This window comes from Colletotrichum paranaense (assembly GCF_030867605.1).
Source record: "Colletotrichum paranaense strain IMI 384185 chromosome Unknown Scaffold_14.1, whole genome shotgun sequence".
In the NCBI taxonomy this organism is placed as follows: Eukaryota; Fungi; Ascomycota; class Sordariomycetes; order Glomerellales; family Glomerellaceae; genus Colletotrichum; species Colletotrichum paranaense.
In genome coordinates this window covers 997244-1012560 of record NW_026848972.1, presented here as the reverse complement: position 1 = coordinate 1012560, position 15317 = coordinate 997244, and the positions used below count along the sequence as shown (strand labels likewise).

The 15317-nt window shown below is 54.3% G+C and overlaps 7 protein-coding genes across 7 annotated transcripts; 3 read left to right on the top strand and 4 right to left on the bottom strand.

Annotated features, from left to right (window-relative positions):
- Positions 1–384: 384 nt before the first annotated feature.
- Positions 385–882, top strand: CPAR01_14182 (uncharacterized protein; the record flags this gene model as incomplete). Its single annotated transcript, XM_060498433.1, has 2 exons — positions 385–515; positions 795–882. 2 exons carry the CDS (start codon positions 385–387, stop codon positions 880–882), a joined length of 219 nt encoding a protein of 72 aa, XP_060343167.1.
- Positions 883–4169: 3287 nt separating this feature from the next.
- CPAR01_14181 (uncharacterized protein) lies at positions 4170–4433 on the top strand (the record flags this gene model as incomplete). Its single annotated transcript, XM_060498432.1, has 1 exon — positions 4170–4433. The coding sequence occupies one exon, from the start codon at positions 4170–4172 to the stop codon at positions 4431–4433; it is 264 nt and encodes an 87-aa protein (XP_060343166.1).
- A 1492-nt stretch (positions 4434–5925) lies between these two features.
- On the top strand, positions 5926–7733 carry CPAR01_14180 (centromere binding protein B; the record flags this gene model as incomplete). The annotated part of the gene is made up of 2 exons (XM_060498431.1): positions 5926–6464; positions 6521–7733. The coding sequence occupies 2 exons, from the start codon at positions 5926–5928 to the stop codon at positions 7731–7733; spliced, it is 1752 nt and encodes a 583-aa protein (XP_060343165.1).
- Positions 7734–7954: 221 nt separating this feature from the next.
- On the bottom strand, positions 7955–8353 carry CPAR01_14179 (uncharacterized protein; the record flags this gene model as incomplete). Its single annotated transcript, XM_060498430.1, has 1 exon — positions 7955–8353. One exon carries the CDS (start codon positions 8351–8353, stop codon positions 7955–7957), a length of 399 nt encoding a protein of 132 aa, XP_060343164.1.
- An 878-nt stretch (positions 8354–9231) lies between these two features.
- Positions 9232–9627, bottom strand: CPAR01_14178 (uncharacterized protein; the record flags this gene model as incomplete). Its single annotated transcript, XM_060498429.1, has 1 exon — positions 9232–9627. One exon carries the CDS (start codon positions 9625–9627, stop codon positions 9232–9234), a length of 396 nt encoding a protein of 131 aa, XP_060343163.1.
- Positions 9628–10714: 1087 nt separating this feature from the next.
- On the bottom strand, positions 10715–12723 carry CPAR01_14177 (PXA domain-containing protein; the record flags this gene model as incomplete). Its single annotated transcript, XM_060498428.1, has 4 exons — positions 10715–10959; positions 11213–11247; positions 11337–12138; positions 12195–12723. 4 exons carry the CDS (start codon positions 12721–12723, stop codon positions 10715–10717), a joined length of 1611 nt encoding a protein of 536 aa, XP_060343162.1.
- An 892-nt stretch (positions 12724–13615) lies between these two features.
- Positions 13616–15237, bottom strand: CPAR01_14176 (uncharacterized protein; the record flags this gene model as incomplete). The annotated part of the gene is made up of 3 exons (XM_060498427.1): positions 13616–13646; positions 13702–14359; positions 14409–15237. The coding sequence occupies 3 exons, from the start codon at positions 15235–15237 to the stop codon at positions 13616–13618; spliced, it is 1518 nt and encodes a 505-aa protein (XP_060343161.1).
- Positions 15238–15317: the final 80 nt, after the last annotated feature.

The window sequence follows — 15317 nt, the reverse complement described above, 5'->3', positions numbered from 1 at the left end:
GACGACTGCAAAGGTGGTCATGGAGCTGGAGCTACCCAGAGATCAATGGAGTTCAATGCCTCACAAGAGTGGACCGGATATGGGCGAGTATCCCCTGTTCTTGACCCATTGGTTGTAAAATGAATGTAAAGGTCCGGCCTATGATGAGCTAGCCAGATCTATCCAAACTGTATCGACTCAAATCTCCAACCGCATGACCGCGGCAGCTCAATTGAATGGGAGATGGGCCACGAGATGGACGGCATGGACCGGCGATCTAACCGAGTACAACAAGCTATGATTAATAGAGAGAGCATTGCGTTCAGCGTTGGAAGAAGGGGAGGCGCCCATCGCGATTGCCTGGCCGTCCAACGAGGGGCGTTGGCTGTTGAGCGACGCTCCACGATGAGTGTGACGGTGGTGGATGCCAATTCCATGAATGTTGGATTGCGTCGCGAGGAGTCCTTGTATCTTCTACGGAAAGCTGTCGGGAACGGCTTTGGCGATGTCGTGGCGGGTGCGTCAGAGTGGTTCGGGTAGTTCTTAGTTCAACATCGGGCAGCAGCAAGGCTTGACAGACTGCCATTGACGTCGCATATCAAACTTGAAATTAGAGATCAAAGCGTTCAGCAGACCTTGGCCTGTTTGACGTCGGAATTCTGGTGGGATTTGAGTGTTCGCAAATGGATTTTGGCGGGAGGTGGTTTGAAGTAATCAGACCAGACTGAAGAGGCCCCTGTGGTAGAATGCATTGATCGCCATAAACTGCCGCAGACGTTTATGCTGGCAACGCCCGGTTGACTTGATTTGAACAGACCGAGGCTGACAAAATGGCACGCTATTTTGATACTTGCTGACAAGGGCCTGAGGGTTGCTCGAAAGGCGATAGCAGTCCGCGAGTGAACGACAGGATATCCGCAACAGGTTCTACGTCTATCAAACCACACCCCCTCCCTAGACGGTCAATGGCCTTGTATCCGTACTTTGAACGGCTCAGAGAAGGGTGGGACGTCGGGGTTGCCCCCCTCCCCTGACAACGCCAGACAGGGATGGGTCAGGTCGCCGGCGGGCCATTTCTCGTAGCATCAGTCGATCGCTTGACAGCTTTGACGGACCAGAGACAACCAAGCAGGCTTGTTACTTGTACGGCGTGGTAGGGTCGGGGCGATGTATCCGCGAGGCGTTTGCGAGTTGGGGGACTAGATTTGGAGAAGGGCGAGAGCAAGAGGGGAAAGGCAAGTTTCGCGGTTGGCGTGCGGCGTGCCGAGTTAGGCGCAAATTGAATCGGTGAGAGAGAATACCATCTATACAGCTCTGAGCTAATAGGCCGTGGTGGGAACAAGGTGCGATAGGAGGTCAATGTGGCACGGAAGGCGCCTCTTGGTAGTATATTCGCGCATCGCAGGCTCTTGGACTCGTATCCATGGAGGAATGGCGAATCGAGGTTATAACGAAGTGTCGGTCAGGAATCAGGATGGGTATCCGTAGCGGGAGTGTCAGATGATGAGGCCGTTGAGTGGATGTGTTTCTGGCAGGTCGTTCACATTGTATTCGTCCATCGTCCAAAGGTAGCTTGGTTGGGATGGAGTGTACGGATAGCTTGGTGGGAGCGGCTGGAGACATGGAGGCAGGCGGCCGAGCGGTCGAATGAAAGTGTAAGGTGCCGAGGGACTAAGGCAGCGGGAAGGTAAGAAAGTTGGAGCCCCGATCCAGTCAGGGTCTTTGAAGTGCAAATGAGACTGCTACTGGCTCGCTGTAAATGCCCCTGCGACGATGTCTGAGTAAGGTATTCATACGGAGGACGGAGTAGAAGATGCTTGTTGACAGAATGGGAAGAGTGTACTTCGTGAAGCAGGAGAAAGAGAGCCAGGCGAGCATCCATGAAATTGAAGGCATGGAGCTTCATGAGTCGCAATGAAGGAGCATTGGGCAGCGATGGCCCTATGAGAAGCAACAGCAGCAAAAGACGACCCCTCATAAGCTGGCCGGGGTATCATGGAAATGGAAGGCAAGAACGGGACGGGACCTTGGTGGTTTACCACTTGCTACTTCCTTTTTTTTTTCCTTTGCTCTCCGCTCAGGGCAGGCAGGTCCCCCGGTCACCAAGTGTTTCTGTCCATCTCTTGCCCTCCACTGTTTGAGCTTTGAAGCTCGTTCATTCGGGGAAGGTACGGACCATGGCGGTAAAAGGTGGACCCGTATGCTTGAAGTGGGTCCGCCGTGAGGTTAAGAAGGCGGAAGGTCAAGGTCTTCCTGCCACCCTGGAGCAGTGGAGGAGGTTGTCTCTTGACGGGATGCAGCTTGAGATGGGAAGGAAGCAAGGATTGCAGAGTTCACAGTGCACATGTTGCTCCTGCTCTCTCTTGAGTGAGAGTTTCCTTTCCCCTGCTCAGATATCCCTGCCCCGTGCGTCCTTAGGGCTTGTGGTGGAGCAGGGAATGGACGGGTGAGCCAGTCAACGCTTGCCCGCCGGTCCACTGCCCAAGATGGGACGACGTTGTTTCCTTCCTTTCCTTTTGGCGTCCGTATCCGTCCAAGTCGTTTCCTTCCATGCCGCCCGTTCATCTCAGGTCGACTCCAAAAGACGGGCAGGTCTGAATCATCTGCGTGCTGAGGCAGGCACGGCAGACACCTTATCCAAGACCACTTCTCCGAGAAACATGGCACTGGTATGGAACCGAAGCGAGGAATGCAAGTACCGTTACATGTCAGATACCTCAATGTTCCATTCCAGACTTCAACCACGTACCTTGACAGGCTTCAGGTAAGCTGTCTTCAGTTGACAATAGAACCGTCAGGAAATGCGTTACTGCCCAGCCTTCGGCAGCTACCTCTGCACGCTTTCTTTAGCTTCCATACCCTTTTCACCCTGGGGAACAGCTAGATACTAAGAAATAGAAACGGCGGCTTCATCTACGAATGCCAGACTAACACCCTTTCTCATTTACTTCTCCATGTCTCGTTTTTTGCCTCGTCTCGTCTCGTTCTACTTACTCACTTGTCATATTGGGATGATCCCTCCATCCGCCATCGCTCACAGTACTCCGTAGGGATACCTCAACGTTCCGCCTTGTCCTGGCAATATCCCCACGCAAGCCGCCGCACCGTTCATCTATATCCCCCTCTTCTCAATCTAACCCCTTGTCGGGGCAACACTCGCCAGTACCTACCGGTACTTCGTACCCATCGCGGAAGCAGAGGGAAGGGCAGAAGAGAGGAGAGGAACCGACCGTCACACCATGTATGAATACCTACCTTACTACGGCGAGCGAGCAAGGCAACGAACCCGCTCTTCTCGCCTAGGCCCCGTCTCCTACTAACCCGATCTTGCTCTCAGTCTCTCCTCTCACGCAACTATAGCTCGTCAAGGGTGCAAATGCTCCGTCCGTCTTTGGATCAAGACCTCTCGTCGTCTCTTTTCCGGCCACTACCTACACAGTACTCCAGTGAGCATGTTACCTAGTGCGTGTGTGTGTGCGTGTCGTGTGGGTGGTAATCTCAGCGCAAAGCAGGTCCTGATGTCAGCTAATTGGCGCGCGATTCTTCCGTTTCTCGACCCCGACTCGGCTTTTCCTGATTATTGAGCACCCAAGCAACCGTTTTCTGTAACATCTCGCTTTCCACCTTTCCTTTTTACTCTTCCCATCCGTCGGCTCCAGGCTCGTTGTCGTCTGCCATTGTATTCCTTGGGTGTTACAAATTCGGCTTTTTCTACAGAATCTCTCCAATCCGCACCTTCGGGCCATCCATCCCATCTGCTGTCATCATCTAGCATGAGGCCGACAGACTCAGCTCCACAACCCAGGGGCCAAGGATATGGCTAATCTCGACTCTCAAGAGGCCAGAAGCAGCCGCAAGCCGCAAGAGAGGGCAGCATATTTCGCCCCGAGTGGCTAGTAGCCGTTCGCCTACCAGCCAGCGTTGGGGGAATAATAAGACATCAGCAAAGTCGAGGCGAGCCGCGAGGCCAGGTCTAGACAAGGCGCTATAGGACGAGACGAGACGAGACGAGACGGAAGCAAATCAGCATCCCAACTAGTGTCTGTGTGTGGCTTGTCCCATTCCCGTCGACAGCGTTTTCCATATGGTCCGTCGTTTCTTCCCATGCGGCAACGGAGACAAACTGAGCCAGTGGCTTCTTCTAGCTCCTCCTCAATACTCTAGCCGTGGCGGTTGTCAGTGGTCTAGACATGAATTCTAGGCCGACTATGATGTCTTCATTGATGAAAACACTCACACCATCGCAGAAGATACGCAACCTCGTCAACGTCAACAATCATCCCCCATTTGCCTGGAACTCAGTTTTACGGCATTTGCCTTGTCCCCGTTTTTCTCTCTTTGACTCTCTCATTCAATCCCGCCGGTTGCGAGCGATCTCTTTACTGCCCTCGCGGAACCATTCTCCATTCTACTCTGTCTCATTCCCTGCCAATATCATGATGCTTCATGCATAAGACGGTGCTGTACTCGAGTCCTGACGTCGCACCTTTGCGGCTTTACCATTCTCTTAGGCCTATCACAACCACTCTCGTTGCCGGGCGCTTTCTTCTGACGGGCAAGTTGCATTTGCATTCTCATTGTCTTGATCAACACATCGCTCATCAACCAGACTTTCACCTGGCCGACGTTGCGCGTGTCTACTCTTTTCCTCCATCGCCTCTCAACGTCTACCTAATGACCACGCGGTTGTGGTACGTAGAGAACTTCATCTTATCCTTCGTAAGGCCTGGTTTACTGCCACACACCCCGAGGGGCCGAGTCGAGACCCCGGCTCTACTGAGATTCAATCATACCCACCACACCCCCAGGAGAAGACGAGACACACACCCCAGACCCTTGCCGGTAGTGTACTTACATGGGCATGGGAAGCATCCGCCGTCGCTTTGCCTGCAGAGCTTCTACATGTGTACACTGCGGCCCACCGCCGCCCACACAACCTTCATCCTTCCGTGCGCCTGATACCTAGTATTACTATCTAAACAAGCCCGCCTACCCCAACCTCGACCTGCTAGCTTTGTCCTTCAAGCCTTGCCTTGTGCGTCGCGGCGTCTGATTCTTGCAGCATACCGCTGTCTGATTCACCCCTTCTGAGTGGCCCGATCCGACTTTCCAGTCCTGTCAGGCTCGTTCGCCATCACCCTCAACTGGTCGACCGAATAGACAGACAAGCCTTCTCCCCAGGAACAGCACTCTTTCAATAGTCGATCATCCCTCGAACATCCCTCTTTCCTCCCATCCTTAGTTTATCGTTGCGAGGCGTGTCTTCGCCAGCACCCGACCAACTCGCCAAAGACCGGCACAACAACCTGAGCCCGGTTAATCCAGGTAGTTTCAACCCGTAATACGGTCAGGAAACCCTCTGGAACAGACTCTGGGTACTCGCTGGGGGTTCTTGATACGGCAGAGAACCAACTTGGCGGTTGCCGCGACAGGAAAGGGTTGTTGGTGTTGCACCCGCATTCTGAGCACGACCTCAAACTCCAACTCCAGAACCCGCACACCAGACCGGCACTTCTCGTTTAAGGAACCCACGGAGAGACATACGGCTAGCTGGCCCTCCAACTCATAGACGACGTTGCCCCCGACACCTCTCTGCAGCCTGCAACGCACTTGCATCGAGTCACCCTGAGAGGCCCAGGGCTTCTTGACCTACAAAGCAGACCGCCTGCACAGCGCGCTTTCAGGAACCAATTGGCCACCTCTGCCATGCATGGTGTCTTCCTTTCTTGAAGCCAAACCCACCAACATCTGTCGGGACCAGCAATCCCCACCCTTGGCCTGAGTGTCATCCCATCAGTCAAGGCGAAGCCTTCGGCGGAACCCCTCCTCGCAATCACCAACCTGGAACCTGGACTTTACGACAACAGGCCAGCCAGACAGTCTCGTTTTAAGTACTGCCAAATTGGATTTTGGGGATCGAATACGCATCTTACAGTTATATAAGCAATGAACAACTCCATCGTGGGGACTGCCACCATGGACCAGGACAACCACCTCACCCAGGACGAAGACACCCATATGGGTCACAATCACACAACCTTCGGCGCCGAGAGCTGGGGAGATATGAGTCCATACGGCCATCAGAACAGCATGTCGGATTTCGGAGGCTTCACGTTCATGCCATCAGTCACCCATGGATTACCGTCTGAGTCAATCGGCAGAATGCCTCCTCCGCCAGCTCCTGTGCAGCCGATGCAGACTCATCAACAACAGTCTCATGCCCAGCTACCGATGCTCATGATCCCGTCTCAGCCAACGTGGCCCAGCATGTTGACCAACCCCAACAGCTATTCGGCACCTCCCTTGGGAATGGCACCCGTCGTTGCCCCAGCCCCTTCAAGGCCTACACGGCTGACAAACGGCCCGCAGCCGCAACAGCGAAGGGTCTTGACCGACGACGACCGGAAGAAAATGTGTCAGTATGCTGCTGAGCATCCCAACGTGAAGCAGACGGATATCGGCGCCATGTTTGGCGTTGAACGAAGGTGGGTTCAAGCATGTGCATGAAGAGTGCGTTGAAGTTCTAACCTTGACATCCCAGCACCGTATCCAAGGTTCTACGCAACAAAGAGAAGTACCTGAACCCGGAGGCGGACAGAAGTCAATCTCCCGCTGGCAGGCGGCACACCAAGGGAAAGTTTCCTGACATCGATCGGGCCGTTGCGGCATGGGTCAGGAGACAGCAACACGCCGGATTAACACCTAGCGACGATGAGATTCTCGATCAAGCAAAGCACTTTTCTCGTACCACCAACGGCGGACCTGAGGCCAGCCAGATGAAGTCCATCAACACCACTTGGTTGGAGAGGTTCAAGCAGAGGAACATTCTGGTATCAGGGAAGCTCTTGCGAAGAGCATCGGAAACGAACATCACAGACCACGCGAAACTATCTGGCTCTCCCTCTCTTGGAGCATCCGGCATCTCACCGGCATCGCCAACAGGACACCCATCTCCACTTTCGGCTGACAGAAGTGATGAGGACGCTGTTCACGGTCTCGGTTTTGTCGGATATGGTGATAGCGGCGCCTACAAACACACCAACTCGCAAAGCACTACGTCTCTCAACAGCGCGTTAACCGATGCGGGAAACTCGTCCTTCTCGGGAAGTGCGATGAGTCCCACCGCCACATTTACATTCTCCCCTGACCCCAACGCCGGCCAGTTCCTCCCCAACGATACGTCACGCCAACTGCATGGAGGGGCTGCTTCAAACTTTCAGAGACCAAGAAGCCAAACCTTTCCCACTCTCGATCTGGAGTACATGAACCAGGCCGCATCAACCGAGCCCATGACTCCCAAGTATCACCCGGCGTCTACGGCGCCTTCTTCTGCTTTGGAATCGCCGGTTCACGAAATGGCAGCACCCCACTTTGGCCTAGATACCGCCATTACTTCATCGCCGCATCTGCACCACAGCAGCAGCAACAGTAGCATGGCTGGTCGATCAGCCACGACTCCAGCCGGGTCATCTCCGACATCACCGACACAAGAGGATGCTCGAAAAGCTGCGGACACGTTGCTGAGTTACATCCAAAGCACCAATGGGGGAGCCTTGTTGGACCAAACGGAGTATGTGGTGATGGTCAGGTTGACGGAGAAATTGCGCCTACAACAGCATCAGCTTGCGAAATCCGGGGTACCTCAATCCCTAGGCATTTTGGACCGGATACCTGAAGGAGACACCGAGATGGCACCGCAACACGTTCACTCAATGTCGCTAGGGGTCAAGTCCGAGCCCGTCGTAACTCAATGAACACCCGGCCTGATGCTTCGGCAAATCACTTTGCAAAGCAAAATCATATCAGCTCGCGTATAATCTCCTTTTTCGGCAAGAATATTATTCGTCATTCTTCAAGGCGTTTGTTTGTTTGTTTGCTTTGATTCTGGACTGGATTGGGAAACAGGCCATCCCGCGCATGGCATGCGTGGGCATCTACAACAGGACGACGACCTTCATTTTGGTCTCACCAATCTCTAGACCCGACGAGAGTTCTGCAAAGAGCACATCCCCCTCGCCGGGACCGGATTTCCGATTTTTGGGAAAACTAAAGCCCACTTCACAATGGCGATACCTATCATGGGGAATATGACACCCCAGGAATACACGGTCAATGTCTCACGACAGCCCCGAGGCTTTTCTCGATTGGATCTTGAGGCTTCAGACTTCGCGACAATAATCTCGGGCGCCTGTGTCTTCCCACCACCGGTCCACAGTCTCACGACAGTTGGAAATATGGGCAAGTAATTATAACTTATCAATACAGGACTGGGGTGGACACTGGCCAGAGACAACGGCGCGGAGACATTTTCTCTATTACCTTGAAACAACAGCATCACTATTATCCATCCCATTCGAAACTTCAGTCGAGACATCCATATACCCCATTCTTATCGACGCTCACGCTCCCCTCGAGGGAAGACCATTCCGCTCACGCGAAACACCGCAAAATTCTCCATGCGCCACATCGATTCAAGCCTGGTTTTCGATAGTCATCTTTTTCTTACTCTCTCTTTTTCTGGTCCATATCTGTCACTCTCCATAGTTTCCCCGAGCACGAAATTCGCAACCATTTCACCATTTTGATACTGTATTATCCTAGCCTTGTCTTATACACTCTCTGCATCTGTGAGGCGACAAGGATAGGAAGTAAGGAGAGGATTCCGGTTGGTTGGGAGGTGGCCGGTCAGCCAGGCACGGTATCTACAAGGGGCGGGTGTCACGGAAAGGGGCAAAAGCTTTTTGAGCCGGGCACGGGTTATCATAATTGATCAACGGGCTAGGAACGAAGAAAGGCGAGAGGTCGAGAAGGCACACACAAGGCAGAGGGATGCTCAAGGAACGTTAAGGGGAAAAGGCACGATGCGACACGTACGCAAAGACTCATCATCTAGCCCCGGCCAAAGAGTCTGCGTGGGAAAAAAACAACGAAAAAAAGGGCGGCCCCTTTTGCATTTGATTTCCTAGGGATATGGCCCTTTTTTTCCTTCTTCATTCTCTCCCTCTTGCCCCCCCTCTCGACCAGTTTGCGAATATACGAACATCACAAAACCATTTTCTCTTGCCTTTCACGATCAAAAGTGCGTTTGTGGCTGCCCCCGACCATGTGTCATGTTCTGAGGTTCCGATGAGGAACGTTATCTAAGAAGAAATGCACTGCTTCATCATGCGGAATTACAAAATGCGTTTTTCAGACTAACAAGGGTATCTAAAACAGGCAGAAAGGCATAGAAACTCATTCATAATTTATCCGTCACAGACTCAGACGCTCCTCCCAGAGTTCAACGACGCCCTTCTCCACCAGCTCCGGCATCAGTCTCACCAGAATCAGCTCCAGGATGCTGTACACCAAGTGCTTGTTGCAGTATTCGTCTGAGAAGATACCGAGTATGCTCTCTTCGATCTCGGCCAGCATTCGCTGCTGATCCTCGTCCTCATTCTCTTTACTTTCATTACCTAAATCATTAGTTCTGTTCCCGTTAGTGGCATCACCCCTGCCAGGAACATCGGCCTCGCTCTCGCTCATGGGCAAAGGAGCAGCATCATCAGCAGCACCAGGCCTTGACTCCGGTCCGGACCGCCACCGGAAGCCAAGGCCTCGCCCGCCTAGATACAGGCCAGCCAACCAGGGCGGGATGCTGGCTAGCATGGCGCTAGCGCACCTGCGGCGTAAGGAACGCAGCTCCTCGTCGGAAGAGGGGGCCACCAAGGTCGAGACGCCGGGGGCGTTGTTGGGGAAGAGAGCGGCGCGGATGGAGCGGAGAATGGTTGGCAGTAATGCGGCGTCGAGAAGACGTTGGTGAATGGTGTGCGAAATGAGCCTGTATTTCGACGCGGCAAGCGCTCCATGTCAGCTTCTTCCCGGGTATGCTTCCGACTCGGACAGTCGCGACGGTCAAGTGTGTGGGGGGTTGCAGGGGCTTTTGTGTGAACCGACAAAGGGAAGCAACGATCTGCGGGAGGGGAAGTGAGAGAAGGAGGGATGTCAGGAAAGGAATAGAGACGGCTAGGTCAAGGTGACACGAGGTTGAGAGCAGGGGTAGCTGAGCGCCCCCCCCCCCCCCCCCCCCCCCCCCGCCGCCGGGGGGGGGGGGGGGTGGTGTGTTGTTGGTGGGGGGGGTGGGTGCTCGGTTGGGCAGTGGGGGCGGGGGGGTGGGGGGGGGGGGGGGGGGGCCCCCCCCCCCCCCCCCCGATGACGAGATTGCGACGGATGTTGTTGTCTTTGGTTGTTGAGATGGCTCAATGGCTTCCTGGATTGACGAGCAGGTGTATCTGGATTTTGAGGCCCTTTGCTGGCGATGGGGACAGTCTAGAAGGCTCTGATTGGTCCTGGAGTCGAAGGCGCGTGGATGATATTGGTCTTAATGTCGAGATGTGTTCCTTCCATTGCGGTGAGGTGTATGTGAGCACATGGCAATGCGCAGAGACCCGGAAATGCCAGCCGGGATACAGCTAAGCTCCCAAGCTTGAGTCCGCCCAGCTTCGCATCGGTCCATGGAGGGCAGGCAATTAGGCGCTGAGCGGGGACCGGCAAGCTGCTAGCCCGTTTTCCGGGACGGATCGAGTGACTGCCCATGGCCTGGACCGTTCCGGCCTGATTATACGCATCGGCTGGCGGTCAGGGACGGAAGCTTGCGATCAGCCCAAACATGACCAGATGGTGAAAGAGGCCGCGCAGGTAGGATTTGCGTCCCGATATGCGAGGCCGCTTTCACCACCGACTTCGCAGCGGGGCGTCAGGAGGCGAGCAGGACTGATAGCTTTCCGTAGGTGACCAAGCGTCGTATTTTCGTAGGCGTGCGCTGGGCAAAGAAGATGACGGTGATGAAAATGAACCCCTGCAAAATGATGCTCGCTGTTGGACTTGGGCGCGTAAATGAGGCTTGCTGGTGGATGGAAGCGCAGCCCCGCGAGGGCCCATCGAGCAATCGGAGGCGAGCAAAGTTGACGCCTGCTGCGATTGGTCGGAAGCCACGAGGTCCTTGGGATGCAACCGCATGTTTTGAGGATTCGGGGGGACGAGGTCAAGTCAGGGTTGGGTCGCAGAATGGGCCAGGTGTGAATGTCACACAGCATATTTCGGCTTTTTCGCGCAGTCCTGCAAGAGACTCGACCCCCATCGCTGCGTGCACCCCAAGGTGTGTGTCGCCATAGCCCGTATCAACTCATCCACAAATCCATCCACAGTGCAGCCAACTAGGCTGTCGTGGGAAAAGCCATCCCGTCTCACTCACTCGCCTGACGGGCCGCTGCTGATTGCTCACTGGAGCTGGTTGATATCCAGTGACTTGAACCTCATGCGGTGTGACGTGAGATTGCTAGAGAAGGAGAGGGAGAAACAAAATGATGGTTGCCTACCTGTCCATGGCTCCATTGAGACCAGCAATACGTCCTGGGCCGCTCATTGCCCCGAGCTGGAAAAGTGACATGATTCCACTCAACCAAGGCATGCGAGAGTCCATTTCGATCAAATCTGCTACGCAACTCCACAGCTTGAAGGCAGCAATGGGTGTTTTGACAGGCTGCCCTTCGTTCGAGCTAGCTGGAGGATTCAACGTCTTCGAATGCGATATTTGACCAGTCACTTGGTCCTTTTCATTCAGCTCGCCGTCTAACCTTGGTGGCAGGGATGAAGACATTGCGAGAGTGATGACGAGGAAGCGGACAGTCGAGAAAGCGAGAAATGACCATTGTACGAGCGACCAGAACGCGCCCTGAATGGACCAACTGCGACGAACAGGCCTGGGGAGGGCGGATGTTGACCCGGCCTGCAACGCCTCCGCCACTCCCTCTTCGATAGGCTCTGATGCTTTCCTGTCGAGAACTCTGGTGAGGATGATAAATATTTCGTAAATGAGCCATGGTTGCGAAAGACGATTGGCGAGGACGTTGCCAATGATGAGCTCGGAGAAGATTTGGCCAACCAGAGAGGTCAAGCAATCGTTTTCGAGGTCTTCGGTCGGTAGGAGAACAGCCAGGACGCCCTGTACCAACAGCTGACGATAAAGCGTCTCGTTCTCTTGCTGTCTCGCAACAGACGAGGGGTCTTCGGGGCGAGGTATGGGCGTCAAAGGAGCCAAAGGGCATAGTGAATGATAGATTTCTCGTGGGTCTATTTCAGTTGGTGGTCGAGACACCGGATCATGCGCCGCGCGGTAGGCTATCGAGTGGACGTTAGTGAAAGACTGGCCTGATAATTTGCATGTCTTGACTCACCGAGGATATGTCTATCCAGTAAATCGGGAAGCTCGTCAAATAAAAGGCTCTCGAGGTCGACCTTTCGCAATCTCTGCTCCAGGGCCCTTGTACAATGGGCGATTATTTGGACGATTTCGTCTACAAAAGTGTCATCGGGTGTGATTTTGCTGTACCACACTTGTACGTATTCCCTCAGAATCACAGATATGAGTGCGTATAGCTGAAGATCGACATCGTTTCGGCTGGTCAGGGGTGGCAGTAGTTCCTCGATCGGGGACGGTGTTGCCCTCCCCCTTTCGGCGAGGTGCTTGGAGCACAGGACACGGCGGATGAAGGCGGCGGTTGCTTTGTCGGAGAGATAGTCTGTAGGAGTAGGTCGAGCAGATCGGCGAGCGGAAGGATTGGTCTGTAGCGGAGGGCGGGTTCGTTCGGCGCCGGGGGTGGCCAGAGGTGTAGGAGCGGCCGCGGCCGGATCGTTCAAGAAGCTGACGGTCGCGGGGGCTTTCGGTCGCGGCGTCGGAGCGCGAGGGGTAGCGACAGCTGCCATGGCCGTCTATGGTCGGCGCGACCACACTCTCATGGTACGAAGCTTCGAAGTCTGTCGCGTGTAAGCCTTTGACGGTGGCAGTCAAAAGTCGCGAGAGTGAGCTGTCGTCAAGTTTGACTTGCAGCCAGCAAGATTTCGGACGACGCTGATCTGTGAGGTGGTCGAGTGACAGCAGGCGGAAACTGGGGACCTGCCCCCCGGTGCTGGTCGGTTACAAGGAAGGGCTTGTCTCCCGTTGCAGGTGCGTTTAGCGGCTCAATGGCCGTGGCCCTGTGCTCTGCAGGCCGCTAGGACCGCCAGGGCGGGCGCCTTACATAAGGTACCTTGCCTTAAGTCCCTTCCATTCCATTAAGGAGGCACCTGCCGGAGTGGCCCGCATCTGCAGAGGATAACCCGGCACTTGCCCCGGCCACCGGACCCGACCTGCCGGAACATTTGACAACGCATGCGCTTGTCTTGCCTTGCTAATGCGAGTCAGCCTACCTACCTTGTCTTTGGTGCAAGGTTGGCGCAACAGAAAACGTCGAAAATCGCCCCATCTTAGCACAGCTCAGTAGCATGACTGAATACTACGCACATGTTCAAGTCGAATCCCGAACAGCGTTATATTTAACCGTAGCTGTCCTTCACTCTGTGATCTTTGTGCGTCATGATCCTCGCAGTATCTTCGGTACAGATCATACAATTCTTGAATCGGATAGTCAGTCATGAAGAGGAGGTAGGACACATTTTACAGCAAAATTGATTACAGAGTCGACTTGGTCTTGATTTTTCTCCCCCCTTTCGTGTTATACAATGCACATGCCGGTGAGTATGATACACTTATTTACAGAACCTCTATAAGTGGTCCAACTTCATTCCCATTTTGATTCATCAGCAATATGACGAGCGTCTACTCGTCATCCTTCTTAGTCGTCTCATACCTAGGTATTCCTTGTTAGCGACCGACCACATCAATGGCGACTGTGCATTGCATACCTCTTTCCACGGAACGCCCACACTCCCCAGTTTCCACAGCTGACGTCCTGGGGATCCAGGTCATTCAGATCCCACCTCAAGCTGCGGAAAAGGTTTTCGCCAGGCTCCAACAGAACATCAAACTCGCCAGCAGCGGTCTTTCTGACCCATTCGATATCTCTCTCCATATCAAACTGGGTGTAACCTGTAGCAATGATCGGGACCTTGGTCTCCAGAAGCATAGGAAGCGTCTCGGTCCACTCGTGGCTGCTTGCGGGATGGCCCAAACCAGGATGGAAGAGGCAGAAGCAGTCAAAGTACGGGTCGTAAGGCGCAAAGTATCCGGTCTTATGGATGGTGTGGTAGTAGTCCACGATGGTGCTGATCTTCATCTTGTGCGATATCCGGTCCTCGATTACCATACCAAATGGGTTCTCGGGCGTCCGCTGCGGCAGAGGGAATTCATCGTCTCGGTTAGCCATGCTTTCGGGGCCAATGAAGATCAGATGAATCTTGCTCTCTGGGAAGAGATGAGCAAGCTGGAGCCAGACGTTTCTGGGCAGGGATGATTCGGCACGCGCTCCCAAGCAGAAGACTCTCACGGGAGGTGCCTCAGGACGAAGTTCCTTCATGGTAGTACCCTTCCCAGAAAGAGGAGGATGAAGAGTATACCGCAAAGCTGCCTTCTTGTCAGCTCATCGCACTTGTGAATTATGCAACTAACTCACCACTCAAACTCTTCAAACCCTCGCTCGTCAACCTCTCCCCCTGCTTGACGCTGTAAGGGCTCAACTCATGCAGAACACTGCCAATTGTGATGGGGTATGTGAGCATCTTCGTGACCTGTCGCATGCTGCGCTCATCATTGATAGCCTCGAACTCGCGGCTGTACATGAAGGTGTCCCAGTTGGTCATGTTGACGACCGCCTCGGGCATCTGATCATCTGCCATAACGAACTCCGGGAAGGTCCGGCCAGATCGTAGGTCATGGTCATCCTCGTTGATCTCCCTCAAAGTATCGCAGATCTCGAGGTGAGCCTCGTAATCGTCCATCCAGTGCTCCTTGCTACAGGAGACGGGAATTCCACAATCAGGACACTCGAAATCGACGTGCGCCGGCGCCAGCTGACCCGTTTGCGATTGCTTCTCCTCGTCATGGGGTGCGACGGTCGGAACCCTTGTCGCGCGATGATCGGGGTGAGAACAGTAGGCATGTTGGCGCATGAAAGCCGCACGTCGTCGAATCTCCGGGATGGGTGAATTCGTGAAAGAGTGGAACAGGTCGTCTGATCGGAGCTTGGGGGTCGACGATTCGTTGGTAGAGGGCTTTACAGCTGCCGCCTCGCTCGAGGCTTTCGGGGACGAAGAAAATTGTCTTGTGGGCACATTGTTGGCCTGCGATCTCCTAGAAACGGTGGAATGGAGGCTTCGGGTTGAGTGGACTGATGCGATGCGAGGGGTGATTCTAGGGACTCCGTTGGCAATCAATTGCCTTCTCAATGCTGCAGAGCATTGCCCGCAAGCGCTTGACGCTGCTCTTCTGAAAGCCGGCTCCATGACGCCCGATGGTATACGTAAGTCCAGTTGCAGCCTGCGTTGACACCAAGAATACTCCCTCTCTCACAAGCTTCCAGAGA